Below are 19046 nucleotides of genomic sequence, written 5' to 3'. Positions count from 1 at the left end.
GAAGCAGTATAGCTGGATAACTGGTTCCAGGTTTTTCACAGCACAGTTATCCAGCAAAATCAGTAATCCTGCTTTGTGAAATACACTCCAGAAGTCCTGAGATGGAGCGGCACTTGTTGTGCGCCCCTGCGTTAAGGTGACTCAGATGGAAACCCCGTACCCGCGTGGCAGCGTAGACCGAGGCGCCCTGCTTCACCAGGATGTCCGCGATGCCCACATGACCCTCCTGGGCCACCAGGTGCAGAGGGGTCAGTCCACTCTGCGGGGGAGGTCAAGGATCAAAGGTCACGGCAATCAAACTACACCACAGTTACAGGACAACAGTAAGCACAATCTACAGCCAACAATGACAGCCAATCTCACACTCTCAGAAACAAAGTGACAGGTGAGGTACATTTTTGTTCTTCAAGGATCAAATTTCCCAAATGTACCCTGAAAGTACAGTAATGTTCTCTTAGAGAACAGTTTTCGTACAGTTTTATGTACCTATAGAGTACCACCCCAGCGACAATCATTTGTACCTTTTTTTCATACCTTTATTCCATCGTTTTAAAGTAATTCTAGATATTCTCATAAGTCTCATATACTTCACTTCACCAGTATTTGTTGTTTTTGCACCTCCAGTATCCCAGTATTCATTGCTACTGGCCCTGCCCTATAGTGTTCCCAGAAGAGGTGTATAAAGCTTAATTCATTCAACATCCTAGAGACTGGAGAGCTTGTAATGTCCTTATTCATTACTTGCAGAACACATTACTTTAACCCTTTCAGTCCCAAGCCCAAAGGTTTTGTTTTGGGTTGAGAAAGTTTAGTAGGGTTTCAATAGGGGCTTAAAACAATAGTATGGCAGTCATTTTGATTATTTGAAAAGGTATAAATTCGGATGCCATATGGCAGTCTTTGGATTTTACGGTAGTTACACTTGAGTGCCATATGGCACTCTTGGAACTTGATTAAAGTGCTCATTACATGTTTTTAACCTCCGGTATCCCAGAGTTCCAGAGAGTATGAGTGTGGATGTCTGTGGTAGCTGACCTTGTTTCCCAGGTTGACGTTGGCCTGTTTGGAGATGAGCAGGGACACCATGTCGGCACGGCCCTCCTGGGAGGCCAGGTGGAGGGGTGTGACCCCCTGCAGAGACTCTGCGTTAGCGGACGCTCCATACTGGAGCAGGGTGCTGGCCACCTCCAGCTGGTTCTGCTTAGAGGCGATGTGCAGGGGGGTGTACCCGTTCTGAGGGAGAGGAGAGAGGGACAGAGAGTGAGGGATGGGTGTGTGTGTGTGTGTGAGTGTATGTGTCTATAAGTGTGTGTGTGTGTGTGTGTATATAAATTATGTGTGTGTGTGTGTGTGTGCGTGTGTGTGTTCAGCGCATGTATGGGGTCTTACTCGGGCTGCACTGTGAGGGGAGCCTCCCTTGCTGACCAGCAGTTTCACCACGTCCAGGTTATTATGGTGGACAGCCACATGCAGAGGGGTCAGCCCGTTCTGAGAAGGAGAGAGAGAGAGAGAGAGAGAGACACACACACACAGAGACACTGTTTAGAGAGAGACATGCTTCTATACCACTAAACCCCTCCATTCTCTCCTCTCTTCCTCCACCCGTTCACCCCTCCCTCTCTACACACCTTCTTCCCTCCATTTTAGTCTTTTAGTCTTTCTTTTTATGACAGCCATTATTTTGTTATTCCTCCTTCTCTCTCTCTCTATTCCTCCCTGTCCCTGCTCTCTCCTCCCCGCTCTACCTTTCCAGCAGCGTTGGGGTTGGCGCCTTTCTCCAGCAGGAGCTCTGCTACGTCCACCTTGCCGTATTTGGAGGCCACATGGAGCGGAGTGAACCCTTTCTGCACAGAGACACACACAGGGGAACAGGTTAGGCGGGGGCGGGTGGGCAGGGGCCGGTTACACAGGGGCAGTTAGGGGCAGTTGTGCACCTTGGTCATCTTGGTCTGCTGCGCCTCCCCTTCCAGCAGCATGCGTACGGTGGAGGCGTGGCCCTCGCGAGCGGCGATGTGCAGGGGGGTGTGGCCGGCCGTGGTGGAGGAGTTGGGATTGGCCCTGTGCTCCAGCAGCAGCTTCACCAGCTCCTTATGCCCCATACGGGACGCACAGTGCAGGGGGGTCTGGTCGTCCTGGGGGGGTCAGTCAATCAGTCAGCTAAATCAATCAACCAGCCAACCAATCAACCAACCAGTCAATCAATCAACCAACCAGTCAATCAATCAAACAACCAACCAACCAACCAGCCAGCCAATGAATCAACCAACCAGTCAATCAATCAAACAACCAATCAACCAGCCAACCAATCAACCAACCAGTCAATCAATCAACCAATCAATCAACCAGTCTAGCAGCCAACCAACCAATCAATCAATCAACCAACCATCCAGTCAACCGGCCAACCAACCAGCCAACCAACCAACCAGTCTACCAGCCAACTAACCAGTCAATCAATCAATCAACCAACCAACCAATCACCCAACCAGTCTACCAGCCAACCAACCAACCAACCAACCTGCCAACCGACCACCAACCAGTCAATCAATCAACCAACCAGTCAACCAGCCAACCATTCAACCAATCAACTAATTAAATCATTCAATCAATCACCTACATCAACCAATAAATCAAAAGACCAACCAATAAATCAATCTGTCAAATAATAATAACTCATTAAATGCTCTTTCAACAATGTACTTCCTTAAATAACATTTCATAAAGACTGGTGTGAATCTCTCCTTTCTGTTATCTTCCCTCATCTCCCCTCTCTCTCTTTCTTTCTCTCCTTTCCACTCCAGTTCATAGGCCATTCAGTACTGGCGCTTTACAATTCTCCTTCATAACGTTAAACTTGTTTCCATCGCCTTATGACAAAACAATCCCACACTGCTGTATTCACTCAAAGCGCACTGATCCACTGACACACTCGTTCACTCCTGATTCTACAAACCAGAGCCAGAGCGGACGTTTGTTTCAGATTGAGATGTAAGAATGCAGACTTTGTTAAAGACCTACAGCTCAGTACTGCAGCTCTCCGACATAAATAAATAAAAAAAATTGTTATTTAGCCGGCACTTTTATCTTTACAGGTGATTAGACTATGTAGAGCCCAATCCCCCCTGGATCATTGCGGGGTTAAAGGCCTTGCTTAAGGGCCCAAAAGCTGTGCAGATCTTATTGTGGCTATACCAGAACCACCAGATGTCCGGGTTACTGTAGCTACTAGGCTATAGGCTGCCCCGAATAACCCACCTAAACAAGCACACGTATGTGGGCTGTTCTATTTGTAGCAGACTGTTCTGTTTGTAGCAGACTGTTCTGTTTGTAGCAGACTGTTCTGTTTGTGTAAAAGTGCTGGACGATGCTGAGCGCGCTCAGACGATACCTTAGCTTTAGCGTCCACCGGCGCCGTGTTCTGCAGGAGGAACTCCGCCACCTCACAGTGCCCCGCCCGAGAAGCCATGTGTAACGGAGTCTCCACTTTCTGCATACATACATACACACAGTACACATACACACACATACACACAGTACACAAGCACACACACATACATACATGCACACATGTGCACATACACACACATACACACAGTACACACGCACACACACATACATACATGCACACATGTGCACACACACACATGCACACACATACACACATACATAGATAGAAACATGTGCACACACATACACACATACATATATACATGTACAGACACACACACACACAAAGATGCATACACACACAAACACGCAGAAAAAGTACTATGAATAAATAGAACCATTTCAATGCAAAAATATACCATGAAAATAACAGCAACTTTACTGTTAAAATTTTCAGGCAAGATCTGGCATGAGTACACATGACTGGTGAAATGTGCGCACTCCAGTGTAATAGCCACCTAAAACTTGAACTACAAATCCAATACAAATCTGGGTTAATTAGCCAACATTAGATTATTCTGGCAGTTTAGGCAACTGAATACATTGGCACATGGGCATTGTAATGGATGAAGGGCAGTATAGCTATTTTACAGGGTATGAGAATGTTATTGTAATTGCAACGAGTGTGTGTGTGTGTGTGTGTGTGTGTGTGTGTGTGTGTGAGAGTGTTGGATGGAGGATCTCACCACATTGGACGCGCTGGGCGATGCCCCCTTCTGCAGCAGGATCTTCACTACATTGAGGTGTCCCATGAAGGAGGCCACATGGAGTGGAGTGAGACCAGACTGGAGTCACACACACACACGCACAGAGGGCCCGAGAGACGCACACACACACACACACACGCACACACACACGCACACAGAGGGACAGAGAGACGGACAAACACACAGACGGACAGAGACAAACACACACAATGTCAGACGCTATCAGTGCAGTAATGAAACACATAAAAACACATCCAACATTTTAATGTTTTACAAGTACAGTGACATACTCTATATTCAGCCAGTTACAAGTTTAATACGGTGAATTAGATTGTTCCTGTATTACGTTTTTACCATTATTTAGTTCACTTTACAGTTATCATGGAAACTGTGCTAATATAGCTATAAGTAATTAACATTCATTTTAATCTGAAGATAAAATGTAAAAGTTTAAAAGCAACAAAGATAATGAACTCTGTGGAATGTGGTTCAAAGTCAATGGCCCCTGTTTTTGGAAAATCTTGTAGAACATCACTTAGTGCCCTCCTTATAACTTATGCTCTTGGCTCCCCTCAAAGAGGACACAGGACAGTAGAACTGAGATGGACCCCTTCTGTACAAGCTCTCTGCCCTCTCTCTCCCCCTGGTGGCTCCCTTACCCCATTACATTACATTACAGTTATTTAGCTGCTGCTGTTATCCAAATCTACTTACAGTTGATCAGACTAAACAGTGGCCAATACCCCGTGGAGCAATGTGGGGTTAAGGGCTACACTGGGGCTTGAACCACCAAACTTACAGGTCCCGGTCAAGCACCGTATAGAAAACTTAGGCTATAGACGCCTTAGCCACTAGGCTATAGGCAACTTAGCCACTAGGCTAGAGGCACTTTAGCCACTAGGCTATAGGCACCTTAGCCACTAGGCTACAGACACTTTAACCACTAGGTTATAGGCACCTTAGCCACTAGGCTACAGGCACTTTAGCCACTAGGCTATAGACGCCTTAGCCACTAGGCTACTGGCCCCCAGCCCTCCCTACCCCAGGCTCACCTCGGTCACGGCCTCCAGAGATGCCAGGTGCTTGAGCAGCAGGTCCATCACACGGCTGTGGTTCTTCTTACAGGCGATGTGCAGTGGTGTGAACCCATTCTGCACACACCGAGCATTAGCATTAGTGTTAGCACGAGCAGCAGCTTAGCACGAACTTCATTTAATGAGTACTAAAGTTAATTCATATTTTATATGAATTTTGTTGTAAAACGTGCCTAATCATTGGGTTAGTATCTCCATACCCTTGTTAGCGCTCGTCCTATCTATCGAACAGATGACACTGTGTCTATGGGTGATTGTGCTTCTTTCTTTGTGCCTCTGACATGCGGAATTCCACAAGGGTCAATTCTGGGCCCCGTCCTGTTTTTGCTGCATATGCCTCCCTTTGGTTCTGTGTCACTCATTCCGCAGAAGAGTGGTTGCTCTCACAACCTACTTTAAATATGAGTCTGAGTCGTTAGTTTGGGTGCACAGGTGGAAACTCAAGGGGTCAGAAAGTAAACCATTTCCACCAAAGATTTCAGCGAAGTGAGGTGATTTAACTGATTGTGATAGTTAGCGAATTTCCAGGTGACTGGAGCAAAATACTACTGAGGACTTTTACTTTCTGAGCCTGTTGTTTTTGGGATGTGATGGTGGTATGTGTTTGGGGGTGTTGTTTTTGGGATGTGATGGTGGTATGTGTTTGGGGGTGTTGTTTTTGGGATGTGATGGTGGTATGTGTTTGGGGGTGTTGTTTTTGGGATGTGATGGTGGTATGTGTTTGGGGGTGTTGTTTTTGGGATGTGATGGTGGTATGTGTTTGGGGGTGTTGTTTTTGGGATGTGATGGTGGTATGTGTTTGGGGGTGTTGTTTTTGGGACATTATGGCAGTATGTGTTTTATGGGTGTTGTTTTTGGGACATTATGGCAGTATTTGGGGAGGGTATTGTTGTTTTTTGGACTTTATGGTGGTATTTAAGGAGGCTGGTCTTGTTTTTGGGACATTATGGAGGTATTTGGGGAGGGTAGTGTTGGGGCGTGAGGGCGGTATGCGTTTGGGGGTGTTGTTTTTGGGGCGTGAGGGGCGGTATACGTTTGGGGGTGTTGTTTTTGGGGCGTGAGGGCGGTATGCGTTTGGGGGTGTTGTTTTTGGGGCGTGAGGGGCGGTATGCGTTTGGGGGTGTTGTTTTTGGGGCGTGAGGGCGGTATGCATTTGGGGGTGTTGTTTTTGGGGCGTGAGGGCGGTATGCATTTGGGGGTGTTGTTTTTGGGGCGTGAGGGCGGTAGGCATTTGGGGGTGTTGTTTTTGGGGCGTGAGGGCGGTATGCGTTTGGGGGTGTTGTTTTTGGGGAGTGAGGGCGGTATGTGTTTGGGGGTGTTGTTTTTGGGGAGTGAGGGCGGTATGCGTTTGGGGGTGTTGTTTTTGGGGCGTGAGGGCGGTATGCATTTGGGGGTGTTGTTTTTGGGGCGTGAGGGCGGTATGCGTTTGGGGGTGTTGTTTTTGGGACATTATGACGGTATGCGTTTGGGGGTGTTGTTTTTGGTGCGTGAGGGGCGGTATGCGTTTGGGGGTGTTGTTTTTGGGACATTATGACGGTATGCGGTTGGGGGTGTTGTTTTTGGGATGTGATGGTGGTATATGTTTGGGGGTGTTGTTTTTGGGATGTGATGGTGGTATGCATTTGGGGGTGTTGTTTTTGGGGCGTGAGGGGCGGTATGCGTTTGGGGGTGTTGTTTTTGGGGCGTGATGGCAGTATTTAGGGCTCACCAGTGCGCGGGCGTTGGGCTTGGCCCCCTTGTCCAGCAGCACTTTGGCCATGCGGTGGTGCCCGCAGTGCGCGGCTACGTGCAGCGGGGTCAGGTGGTCCAGCGTGATGTCATCGATCTCGGCGTTATACTGGAGCAGCTGCCTCACGCAGTCCAGGTGATCGCCCTGAGCCGCCATGTGGATCGGAGACAGCCCGTTCTGCGGGGGCGATTAAAACATAAAAACATTACAATTATGTCTGTTTATCATTCATCATTATCATTACTCCTGTTATCCAGAGTATTTTTCAACTGTTCCTCTGTGTCAGTGTTCAGATGCATGTGTTAGCATGTGTTAGCACGAGGCATGTGTCTGCATATGTTAGCACCGAGCATGTATTAGCATGTGTTAGGACAGGGCATGTGTTAGCATGTGTTAGCATGGAGCATGTGTTAGCATGTGTTAGCACAGGGCATGTGTTAGCATGTGTTAGCACGAGGCATGTGTCAGCATATGTTAGCACGGAGCATGTGTTAGCATGTGTTAGCACAGGGCATGTGTTAGCATGTGTTAGCACAGGGCATGTGTTAGCCCTAATGACCTTGGTTTTGGCCTGGATTGGGGCACCGTGGTCCAGCAGGATCTCGATGATCCGCACGTGACCATTCCTGGCAGCACAATGGAGGGGCGTGAGCTCGTCCTGGGAGAGAGAGAGAGGGGGAGAGAGGGATGGAGGGGGAGGGAGAAAGAGAGAGGGAGAGAGAGAGACAATCCTACATAACACAGCCATCAGGTCTGGAGATCAGCTCCTTCCAAATTCAGTCAAACCAGGAAATGAACTGAGATTCAATTAAGGAAACAAGGATTTTGTTCCAATTTATTAATTGAATTTACTGAACTGACTGCACTGAAATGGAGTCTCATTTTTGCCCTTGCAGTGCATTTACATAGTTCTTGTGAATATGCACTGAAATACAGTAGCTCACTGACCTGTCACTGTATTAATCTACCACTACACTGTGACTGGGTCTGAACTGGGTGTCAGTACATGTGTCAGTTTATTTATGCAGCAGTGTGGTGCTGTGTGTTAGAGTGATGGGGAGAGGGGGGTACCTTGGTTTTGGCGTCTATCTGCGCCCCTCTGTCCAGTAGTAGCCGCACCATGATCACATTACCCCTCCGTGACGCTATGTGTAAGGGCGTGATACCATTCTGCAGAGAGATACACACACACACACACACACACACACACACAGACAGACAGACACACCAACACACTGATTAACAAACTCATCTTTCATGAATTCCCCATATTTACTTCATGTATTTTTAAAAAAAAGTGAATGTAAACATGGGCCTTTGAGTATTGGGGTACCCACCTTGGGGGTGAAGTTGACGTTGGCCCCCCGGTTGAGCAGTAGCTGAGCCACGTTCAGGTTCTCGTAGTGCGCTGCGATGTGGAGGGGGGTGAACCCCGTCTGCAGGAGAGAGGCGAGAGAGATGACCCCCGATTTCACCAAAAACACCACACCACCGCAACTCACTGTGTTTTTACATCAACAACACCATCCTCATTAACTTTCATTTCCCATTTCTCTTCCACCGATGTTCTTTTAAGTTGATAAAATCCTTGAAACTGGCCACTTACTTTGAACACAAAGGGCCGGTTTCACAGAATCAGATTAAGTGTAGTCCTGGACTAAATTGAGTTTTGTAAATTCAAAATTGAATTTAGTCTAGGAGTAGGCTTAATCTGTGTCTGGGAAACAGGCCCTAAAAGACAAATGCACTGGACTGTCGCTGGAGGTCAACCCAGAGAGTCAAACACACAAACCAAGGCCGGTCCTGGCTCAAACATTTAATTCCAAAACCTCACACCATTCAGACACCTGGAGACTATTTTAAAATAAATATTTAAATACGTTTTCACCAGAATCCACCACGGAATTATTTTATTATAATCACGCATTTTTTAAATTAGAGCATGTTCCTTGAGCATTTTCAAAACTGACAGTAAAGAGTTATTAAGTATTTTACCTTTCAACTGGATACGAGTCTACTAGATGGCTATAATGTAATGTGATAATTTGAGCCAGGTTTGGCGTACCCAAAACCCCCCCCCCCTCCCTCCGACCCCGTACCTTGCTCAGGACGTCTGCATTGGGGTCGTTCTGCAGCAGGACGGCGGCGGTGCGCGTGTCATCATTCCGCGCCGCGATGTGGAGGGCGGGCAGCCGTACTTTCCCCTTGGTGCCGTAGTTTATGAGCAGTGCCACCACGTTCTCATGACCCTGCTGCAGGGCTACGGCTAAGGGGCTAAAGCCATCCTGCGGGGGGGGGGGGGGGGGAGAGGAAAGAGAAGAAGAAGAAGAGAGGAAGATCGGGTATGAGGAACAATAACCTTTGAACTGAAGTCGGCATCAGACAAAGGTAGAATGACAGCTGATTGGTGCACTCTGCTGTCACTCACCTCTGTTGGAATGCTCTGATTGGCTCCATTCTCCAGCAGGAACTTAACCACCTCCAGGTGATTCTCTTGTGCAGCCATGTACAGCGGAGTGAAACCCTTCTGGAACGGACAAACGGACACACACACACACACACAGACACACACAGACACACACACACACACACACACAGACATACATACACACACACACACACACACACACACAGACATACATACATACAGAGACACAGACACATGAGCACCCACACACATACATATAGAGACACACATGCACACACACGTACATACAGACACATGCACACACGGAAATGGACACGCGGAGAGGCAGGCACAGAGATATTAAACCAGTAGCATGAAATTTCCTAAACATATAACACTTTTTATAAAAAAATAAACATTGTCTTCACCGTCTAAGAGGATTGCCTTGGATTGTTCTATAAATAATCCATATCATTATTTATATCAATATTTTTCAGAGCTACTGCCAAGCAGTTAATCCTCTTAGCTGGGGAGTATCTGGGAGAAACAAAAAGTTGTAGAGTGTGTGGGTTTAAATCTGAAAACAAAACTGTGGCACCCTCCGTCTCAGCTGAGTGTGACCCTTTGCCTGCAGTTACCATAGATATTAATCTGGAGAGAGCTGTCGGTCGTACACGGAGGACTGGCTAGCCGGCAAATTACCGCTGCCATGGCGACAAAGGAACCAGCGGAGCAAAGGAGATGACGATCGACGAAGCAGTCAGAAACAAGCAGGGAGGGAAGCTCTTAATGGGGAGATTCTCCTGACGAGATCCCCCTAACGAGCTTCCTCTCTCACTCGTGTTACGGGAGGGCTACCTGTAATCAGGTCACGGTTAATTGTTTGTCTGGTTGTTTGGGTTCCCTCCCTGTACCACTGCCTCTATAATTGGACAGGGGAGAGACCCCTGATTGGCTCATTTCCTGTCACCTGACTGCCAGACAGTGGTGCTGCAACAGTGGATTGTGTAGTTGGCCTTGCTGCGACACCACACTGGCATTGGTCTCTGTGGAACGCTTAATCAGCCGTTTATTCTCCGGTGTCGAGACGACCGTTTCATCCGTGACCCTTCTCCCGGAAAACAGACAATGCCCTTGTCAAGACCTGCTATGTTTCTCTCTGCTCTCGGGATCCCTGCTGTGTTTGCGACTTTGCACCAATGTTGTGCTTCCAGCTGAGTGATCGCCTTTGCACCAGTGTTGAGTAAATGCCGTGTGATAGATGGTGTGGGAGCTACTTGGCGGAACGCCAAAACCGACTGACTCCGCGGATCTTCGAAAAAGCAAGGACAGCACCTACACTAGGGGTCATCAAATCTGACCCTGGAATTGAAATCCAGCTCGGGTTTTCTTTTCTCCCAGGTAATTAGTGCTACTGGTTGACCAGGCGGTTTTCACACCTGACTCCTAAGTAAAGGGAGGCTGGAAAACCAGCCCTCAGGGACCATGAGTTGATGATCCCTGGCTTACCCTGACAGCCACAGAACAAAGCTGTCCTGGTCGGACCTCTCCTCTGAGGCATGGCCAGCTTACCCCCCCTCCCTCCCCACAGGAAGTAGTCACGATGGTGGGAGTCTCACCTGTGATTGGGCGTTGACATTGGCGCCGTAGTTGACCAGCTCCATGACCACCTGCTCCTGACCGGCCAATGAGGCGATGTGTAGGGCTGTGTTCCCTTTCTGTACAGACAGGGAACAGGAAGTGACTTGTGTGCGCCAGCCAAGACCCTTAGCTATACAGCTAATAAGCTAACTGGCACCCAGAAGCTTAGCCATACTGCTAACAAGTTACCTGGCACCCAGACCCTTAGCCATACATCCAGACCCAGACCATTACCTGTACCGCTAGTCAGCTAGTAATGACTAAAAGTCTGGAAACTGTCCACTTAAGTTGTTCGCTTGTTATGCCAATAATAAGGGCACTGCTGCTTTTTTATACTGAAAATTGTATTTATTTTATTTTTTGTAAGACCAAGACCTCACCATATTTCTTCACTGAGAAATAATAAGGTAGTATGTAAGTTAGTAAGAGATCACCTTGACTTGTGTAGTGTTTGTTTTGACTGTGGGATCAAGTTGTACATTTGGGCCATAGGTTTTGACTGCAGGTGTGGGCTGTGGCTGTGGCCTGTAGGTATGAGCTGTAGGTGAGGGGTGTAGGTTTTGGTTTGGTGTGGGTTTGTTTGGGCAGTCGTTGTGGGCTGTAGTCATGTTGGTTACCTTGGTAGTGGTTTCCAGGACGATGCCGTTGTGCAGCAGCTCCAGCACCATTTTGACGTGCCCCTCCTTGGAGGCCAGGTGCAGGCCGTTGAGTCCATTCTGGGGAGGAGACAGCACAGACCAGACCTCACACTGGACCACTCCCTGACACAGCGTTCACACAGACACCCCTACGTACAGGCTAGCCATACCGTTAGCCCTGTCCACTCTACACACAGATAACGCTATGTATGGGCTAACCCTATTATTAGCCTTCTCCTTCACTCTACACACAGACACTGCTCTGAATGGGCTAGCCCTGCCATCAGCCTGTGAAAAGTGCTTTTCTTCTACCTTTTTTTTCGCAGGCTAGCACTACTGTTACTGTTCTCCTTCACCCCCTTGTCATGGGCTAGCCCTGGTGTTAGCGCTTTCCTTCACTGTCCACACAGATATCGCTATACACAGGCTAGCTATATCGTTAGCGCTGTCCTTCACTGTCCACACAGATATTGCTATGTACGGGCTAGCTATATCGTTAGCGCTGTCCTTCACTGTCCACACAGATATCGCTATACACGGGCTAGCTATATCGTTAGCGCTGTCCTTCACTGCCCACACAGATATTGCTATGTACGGGCTAGCCCTGCCATTAGTGCTTCTCCTCTCACAGGCTAGCGCTACTCTTAGCATTCTCCATCGGCGCATTTTAATGGCCTAGGCTTTAGCGCTCTGCTTCACTCTACACACAGACACTGCTATGTATGAGCTGAGGATAAACACAGATCTGTGAATGTTCTCGCACTGGGACTATCACATTATTCCCTGACACGGGTATCCACTCAGATACAGTGTAGAGGAGCAGAGGTCAGGTTTATCTCTCTCCCTCCCTCTCTCTCTCTCAGAGCTGCTGACGGGATCGAAGAGAGAGCTGCACTGGGCCAGTCATCAATGCAGTGGATTTGTCCTTAGGCCCCAGAGAAATGCATAACACACACACACACACACACACACACACATACATACACACTATCTCTCTCTCTCTCTCTCTCTCCCTCACACACACACAAATGCTACATTCTCTAGTATCTGTACAGAGATATTACATGCAGATATCCACACAGACACAGTGAAACATCGCTTCTGACAGTCTAGAGCTTTTAAAAACACTCTCACTCGGAGGCACACACAGGTATCGAGAGGGACGGCGGCAAGGGCGATGATGATGAGGATGAGGAAGAGGAGGGTGATGATGAAGATGATGATGAATATGGCGGAGGGAGAGAGAGAGGGATGGCACGTCTGCGATGGAAAGAATACAAGCCGTGTGGGATAGGTCTGACCTCACACAGCCTACCTTCTGCTGTACAGGGCATGTGAGGTTGGACCTTTCTCACACCACTGATATTCCACTGTTACTGCAGACTACAGGACCACCATCGCACTGCGGAGAGAGAGAGAGGAGAGGAGAGGGGGAGAGAGAGGAGAGGGGGAGAGGAAGGGAGAGGGAGAGAGAGAGGAAGGGAGAGAGGGAGGGAAGCCTTTCTCACACCACTGATATTCCACTGCTACTGCAGACTACAGGACCACCATCGCACTGCGGAGAGAGAGAGGAGAGGGGGAGAGAGATGGAGGGAGAGGGGGAGGGAGAGAGAGAGAAAGAGCAGGGAGAGAGGGAGAGAGGGAGAGGAGAGAGAGAGGGGGAGTGGGGAATGTAGGTGAGAGTTAAAAAAGAGAAAGATAAGATAAGTGAGATATGGAAACAGAAAGAGGTGGAGAGGTAATCCGGGAGATGAGAGAGAGAGAGAGAAAGAGAAAGAGAGAGAGAGAGACATATCCTCTCTGGGGGGCGTAGAAGTAGAAAAGGGACGGAGGGATTGAGGGAGGGAAGGATGGAGAGAGAGGGAGATCCTTTGGCAGAAAGTGCACAGCTGGGACTGGAGAGTCCTCAGAATTCTACAGTTACAGAGAGAAGTGAAGGATGCTGGGAGTTTCAGAGCCGGTGGACAAGTGAGAGTGCTGCCGAGGGAGCCGTGGGCTGGAACAGGAGAGAGAGGATCCCAACACGGCCCGGCCTGTCCGCCCCCCCACACACCAGGGGTGCACAACTCCGGTCCTGAAGGCCCGTCTGCCAGCTGGTTTTCGTGCCAACCAATTACCTCATTACCCAATTACCAATTACCCTAATTTAGATTTCTGAGCTCACTACAAACCACACTGGTTCACTACTTGAGCGCAGTAAAATATTTAGGATACACTTGGAGCTGTAGCTGGTGTTCATACAAATGTCACATCAAGATATGGTTGAGCTAATTAAATAATTATGAAGTTCTGAAATCCTGAAAGATCAGCCCTTGTTGTGCACCCCTGTGCAGTAACACATACTGAAAGACCACGAGTCACCTCAAAATCGGCATACATATTTTACACACAAAGTTCATTTACAAGCTCACTTCAACCACACCAAAAAACAAACAAACAAACAAAAAATAAGTTACAACATGTATTTCCATAATTGGCTAATACAAAAATAAAATAAAATACAGTAATGTCAGATGTTTTTGCTTCTTATTTTCCGTTTATTGCTTAATGATGCCAGATAAACCAAAAATAACAAGCAAAAGTACAGAATAAAACATATCTAGGGAGCACATCAACAATAATTTCACGCCAAACATATTACACACATTCAAAACAGGTACAACATTACTGCACTTGCAGACACATGAATAACAGATTCAACAGACACTGCAGTACTACAAGGGCTGCAGTTCTTATTCTGTCCAGAAGGGGGCTCTCTGTACCATCGCATATCCATTGCAGTCTCATCACCACAAGAATATTTGTTTTGAACATTTACCAGCTGGCCAAGACGCAACGATTCACTAACCAGTCTTTAATACACAGTAATACTCAAACAAACTTCCTGTCTTGCAATATCTATTATTGGATTATGTTATGGTTTAAACTGATTCAAAAAGGAGTTAACGTATATGGATAATCTGTGGCGACAAGAAGGTGAGTGCATTGTGGGATTATAGAACTCAGGAGCAGGACAGTAGGCAGGGTTTGGATGGGAGTGACATTTAGCATGGTCACTATGGGAATTGCGTCATTGATTGAACAGCAGTGCTGTAAATGCCAGTCGAGGCCGGGCCGTTTCAGAGCCCCAGAGTTGAACATCCTCCTCTGAAAGGGGGCACTTCCTGCGACACGTCGTCCCCATCGCTGCGGAAACGCTGGATTCTGCCCAGAGCTGCATTCCGCAGAATGTAGCGCCCTTGCAAAACGCACCCTGAGCGCTAAACCCCTGGTTGGCCAGACGGTTATTGGAGAGAGAGGGAGAATCTCTAAGACCTAAACCCTAAATCCTACTCAGTTCACCCGCACTAGACACTGCACTGCACATAGAATGCTAATATGGTCTTTAAAGATACTTGCACAATTACATTGTTATTCCAGGAATATTACTGCTACTGATGCTACTACAATCATGACCTCTGTCTCTCTCCCTTCTCTCCCTCTCTCTCATTCCCTCTCCCTCCTCTCTATCTTCCTCTTTCTTTCTCTCTCAGTCAATCTGTCCCTGCCTCCCTCTCTCTCCCTCTCTCAGTCTCTCTCCTCTACCTCCCTCTCTCCCTCTCTTTCTCTCTCACCATCCTCCCTCCCTCCACCCTCTCTCTTTCTCTTTCTCCCTCACTGTCCTCTCGCCATCTCTCCCTCCCTCCCCCCCCTCTCTCTCTCTCTCCCCTTGTCTGCACCATAAGGAACACTAATCCTGCAGTAATTCGTATCATAAACAGTACCAGGAGCTGCTGCGGTAACACAGGACACAGCGAACAGCGGTAATACAGAAAGACCCCGCACGATTGGCTGGTTTGAAGGAGGGACCCTGTGCGATTGGCTGGTTTAAAGGAGGGACCCTGTGCGATTGGCTGGTTTGAAGGAGGTGGAACCTGAGCAGTGAGTTCAGCGCTGCTGTATCCCGGAGACATTAATCTGCTGACATCTCGGCCCCCTCTCACCCACCTCCCGCGCAACTCGCCCTTCACCTGCCCCCCAGGGGCCACCCGCCTGCCCTACACCACCCAGGGGCCCAGCCGTCAGGGCAGAGGACAGGATGGATGGAGGGAGATACACTCTTAGAAATACAGTGACAGTGGAGGTACATTTCTGTTATCCAAGGATCAAATTTCCCAAATGTACCCTGAAAGTACGGTGACGTTCTCTTTGGGTACAAATTAGTTCTCCAAGCAAAAAAGGTACAGAGTAATTACATATCGCCGGCTTATGTACAGTACCTGTAGGGTACTGCCCCAGTGACAATCATTTGTACCTTTTTAAGCATTTTTTGTACATTTATTTCTGAGAATTTAGGATGAGTGGGAAAAATGGTTAATTAGGATATTCTGTAATTATATCTATAATTACAATATAATGTTATCCCTTTTTCAATAATATGAATGTTTTCTGGGAGGAAGAAATTTGTCTTTTTTTTCTATATCTAACATTATTAATTGAATTTCTGCTTTCTCTCCCTCTCCTCTCTCCCTGGCCATACTCCAGGAGTGCGTGTCTGAGGCCGGACGATAAGGCTCTCTCGCTCTCTCCCTCCATCTCCACCCCTCCCCGAATACGCCCTGCCCCACAGTGCATACGTGCGTACGGGCTATCAGACGGACAGACAGACAGGCTCTCTGAGATAGAGCCTGTCTGTAATCTACACCCAGCTTAAAGGGTTAACTAGACAGTTCTGTCTCTCTGTCCCTTCAGCCGAAACAATCCAAACTCATGTAGCCTGCCTTATGAATACGCATCATGGGGGTGTGGCCAAGCACTATACTGCAGTAATAGATATTCTGTACTGCAGCAGCAGAACCTCCGGTATCCAATCAGAACCTCCTGTTACCAACCAGAACCTCCTGTATCCAATCAGAACCTCCTGTTACCAATCAGAACCTCCTGTATCCAATCAGAACTTGCCACATGCAATCAGAACCTCCCGACACCAACCAGAACCTCCATCAATCCATCGATCCATCTACCTATCTAAATTCTGCCCACAGCCTTATAATATGGTACAATTCTGTAATTATTTAAGAACTCGGCTGAACACAAGTAACTGGACGGATGAAAATGAAAGTATGACCAATTGCAGAATCTTCACTGACTAACACCACAGGATGGACAACACTGAGACGTGTAGTTTAGAGTTGTAAGTAAGTGTGCTGTAAGCATGCTCCAGTACAATAACAAAACAAAACAAAAATCACACAGAACTAGAGGATTCTGGGAGTGCAGCCCCTCTCCAACCATTGGTTGAGAGGTGCATGCAGTGTGGTGGATCTCTCACCTGATTGGCTGTGTTGATGTCGATCCCATTCTTGATGTGGTCAAGAGCTTTATCCAGATTCCCCGACCGAGCTGCCCGGAGGAAACTGGTGGCAGCATCAGCCTGAGAGAGAGAGGGGGAGAGATTAGATAAGAGAGACAAAGACAGATTGAGAAAGCAAGAGAAGGACAGACAGAGAGATATTAAGAGAGAAAGAGTGTGAGATTAAAAGAGAGAAAGAAAGAAATGGAAAGAATAAAGAAGAGAAAGACAGAAATCAAGACAAGGACAGAAAGATTAAGAATGCAAGAGACAGACAGAAAGAAACAAAGTTTGAGTGACAGAGAAAGGCAGGGAGATAGAGTGATAAATAAAACAGTACACAGAAGGAGAGAAGAGAGACAGAGTCAGAGAGAGAGAAGAGAAAGAAAATCTGAGTCAGTGACAGAGAGCAAACGGCCAGGCCAGAGCATCAGAGGCTGCGGTCCTTAAGCGTGTGCTCCGTCACGCGACGTGCTCCTGGCAGCCCGTGTAAATCATACACACGCATGTAGCGTGTTTCTGCGCGCTCAGGGAGCTAGCGGAGCAGCTCGCCTCACGTCACGCTAACCCACGGGCCGGTGTTTATCTGCATTACCGGCGAGATCACAACTGCAGCCTTCTGCTCAGCCAGACCAGGAAATTGCCCCCTGCTGTTAGAGCCAAGATGGCTGCACTACACTGCCAGCTCAGAGGTCACAAAGCCCTGCCCAGGCTCCAAGATCCACACCTCTGTCATTAACTGTCTTTCTCTTAAACATGAGCACATACACACACACGCACATGTGCACACACACACGCGCACACACATACGTGCACACACACGCGCACATAAACTCTCTCTGATCTTGCCAAGGGTGGCAGTAGAGCCTGTCCTGATGAGATCCAATTTCAAATTGTAATGTGCTTTATTGACATATCATTAAAAGGGAACAGCATTCCCACAGCCTGTTTAAAATGGACGAAACCATAAACCAAACAGTGATGCTGCATTAAATCATTCATATAAAAATACAAACAGAAAGAAAGAGAGAAACGTTCCCCCTGCCTCTCTCCATAAAAACGGTGTTGCGTGGACTGGAGTGCCGTCGCACTGTGATTCAATCACCGCTGAAATTAAAGAGTGTTTTTATTAGACAGGCTCAGAGCGGGTCAATCCCACGGATAAAGCAAGTAAACAAACTAATGCAACAAAGGTCATTCAAACACATGCACACACACACACACACACACATGCGTGCACACACACACAGGCACACATACACACATACACAAGCACACACACATGTGTGCACACACACACATACACACATACACAAGCACACACACGTGTGCACACACACACAGGCACACACACACACACACGTGTGCACACATACAGGCACACACACACACACACACACACACACACACATGCGTGCACACACACACAGGCACGCACACACACACACACACACACACATGTGTGCACACACACACGTGTGCACACATACAGGCACACACACACACACACACACACACACATGCACACACACACAGGCACGCACACACACACACACACACACACACACAGGTGAGCCGCCTGCACTCGACCCAGCTCAGAATGGTGCAGCACCCTGGTGTAAAATCCAGCTATGACCAGCTTGAAATACCAGCTAGCAGCTGTTTCGCAGCATAGCTTAAGCCGGTCAAACCATGTTGAGTATGGAGCTGGTCTAACTGGTCAACCAGCTACCAGCCGTTTCAAAACCTAGCCTGAGTAGTTTTTTTCAGCAGGGCATTAAAGGAAGTAAACATCCCCCCTGCTACAGTACAGGCATTTTGCTGTTTTCAGTTTCCCAGGGGTCTCCCTGTAGTCTCCCCTCTTTACCTCTGTGTGCTGCAGTATTTACCCCCCTGCTAAAGCGCTCTCAGGCTCTGATCCGCCTGGCGGGATGGGAGACGGGCCTGCTCGTGTCGCAGGAAGCGAGAGAGAGTATCAGAGAGGATCAAACTCTCTCTCTCTCTCGCTGTCTCTCCCCCTCTCTCTCTGTCTCCCTCTCTCTCTCTCTCTCTCT

At 47.9% G+C, this 19046-nt stretch overlaps 1 protein-coding gene across 1 annotated transcript in view; it reads right to left on the bottom strand.

Annotated features, from left to right (window-relative positions):
• The window catches only part of LOC133140090 (ankyrin-1-like), a 77637-nt gene that overhangs the window by 45625 nt on the left and 12966 nt on the right, over positions 1-19046 (bottom strand). Inside the window, exons 2-18 of the mRNA XM_061259648.1 lie at positions 16972-17073; positions 11640-11738; positions 11001-11099; positions 9403-9501; positions 9074-9259; positions 8312-8410; positions 8046-8144; positions 7534-7632; positions 6954-7151; positions 5204-5302; positions 4131-4229; positions 3386-3484; positions 1935-2132; positions 1746-1844; positions 1390-1488; positions 1036-1233; positions 161-259 (exon numbers count right to left, since the gene is read on the bottom strand). Of these exons, the coding sequence (XP_061115632.1) occupies positions 161-259; positions 1036-1233; positions 1390-1488; positions 1746-1844; positions 1935-2132; positions 3386-3484; positions 4131-4229; positions 5204-5302; positions 6954-7151; positions 7534-7632; positions 8046-8144; positions 8312-8410; positions 9074-9259; positions 9403-9501; positions 11001-11099; positions 11640-11738; positions 16972-17073 (2070 nt within the window). The remainder of the gene's footprint in view (positions 1-160; positions 260-1035; positions 1234-1389; positions 1489-1745; positions 1845-1934; positions 2133-3385; positions 3485-4130; positions 4230-5203; positions 5303-6953; positions 7152-7533; positions 7633-8045; positions 8145-8311; positions 8411-9073; positions 9260-9402; positions 9502-11000; positions 11100-11639; positions 11739-16971; positions 17074-19046) is intronic.

The sequence above is a fragment of the Conger conger genome, chromosome 11 (genome assembly GCF_963514075.1).
Source record: "Conger conger chromosome 11, fConCon1.1, whole genome shotgun sequence".
NCBI lineage: Eukaryota > Metazoa > Chordata > Actinopteri > Anguilliformes > Congridae > Conger > Conger conger.
This window is presented reverse-complemented; position numbering and strand designations above follow the sequence as displayed.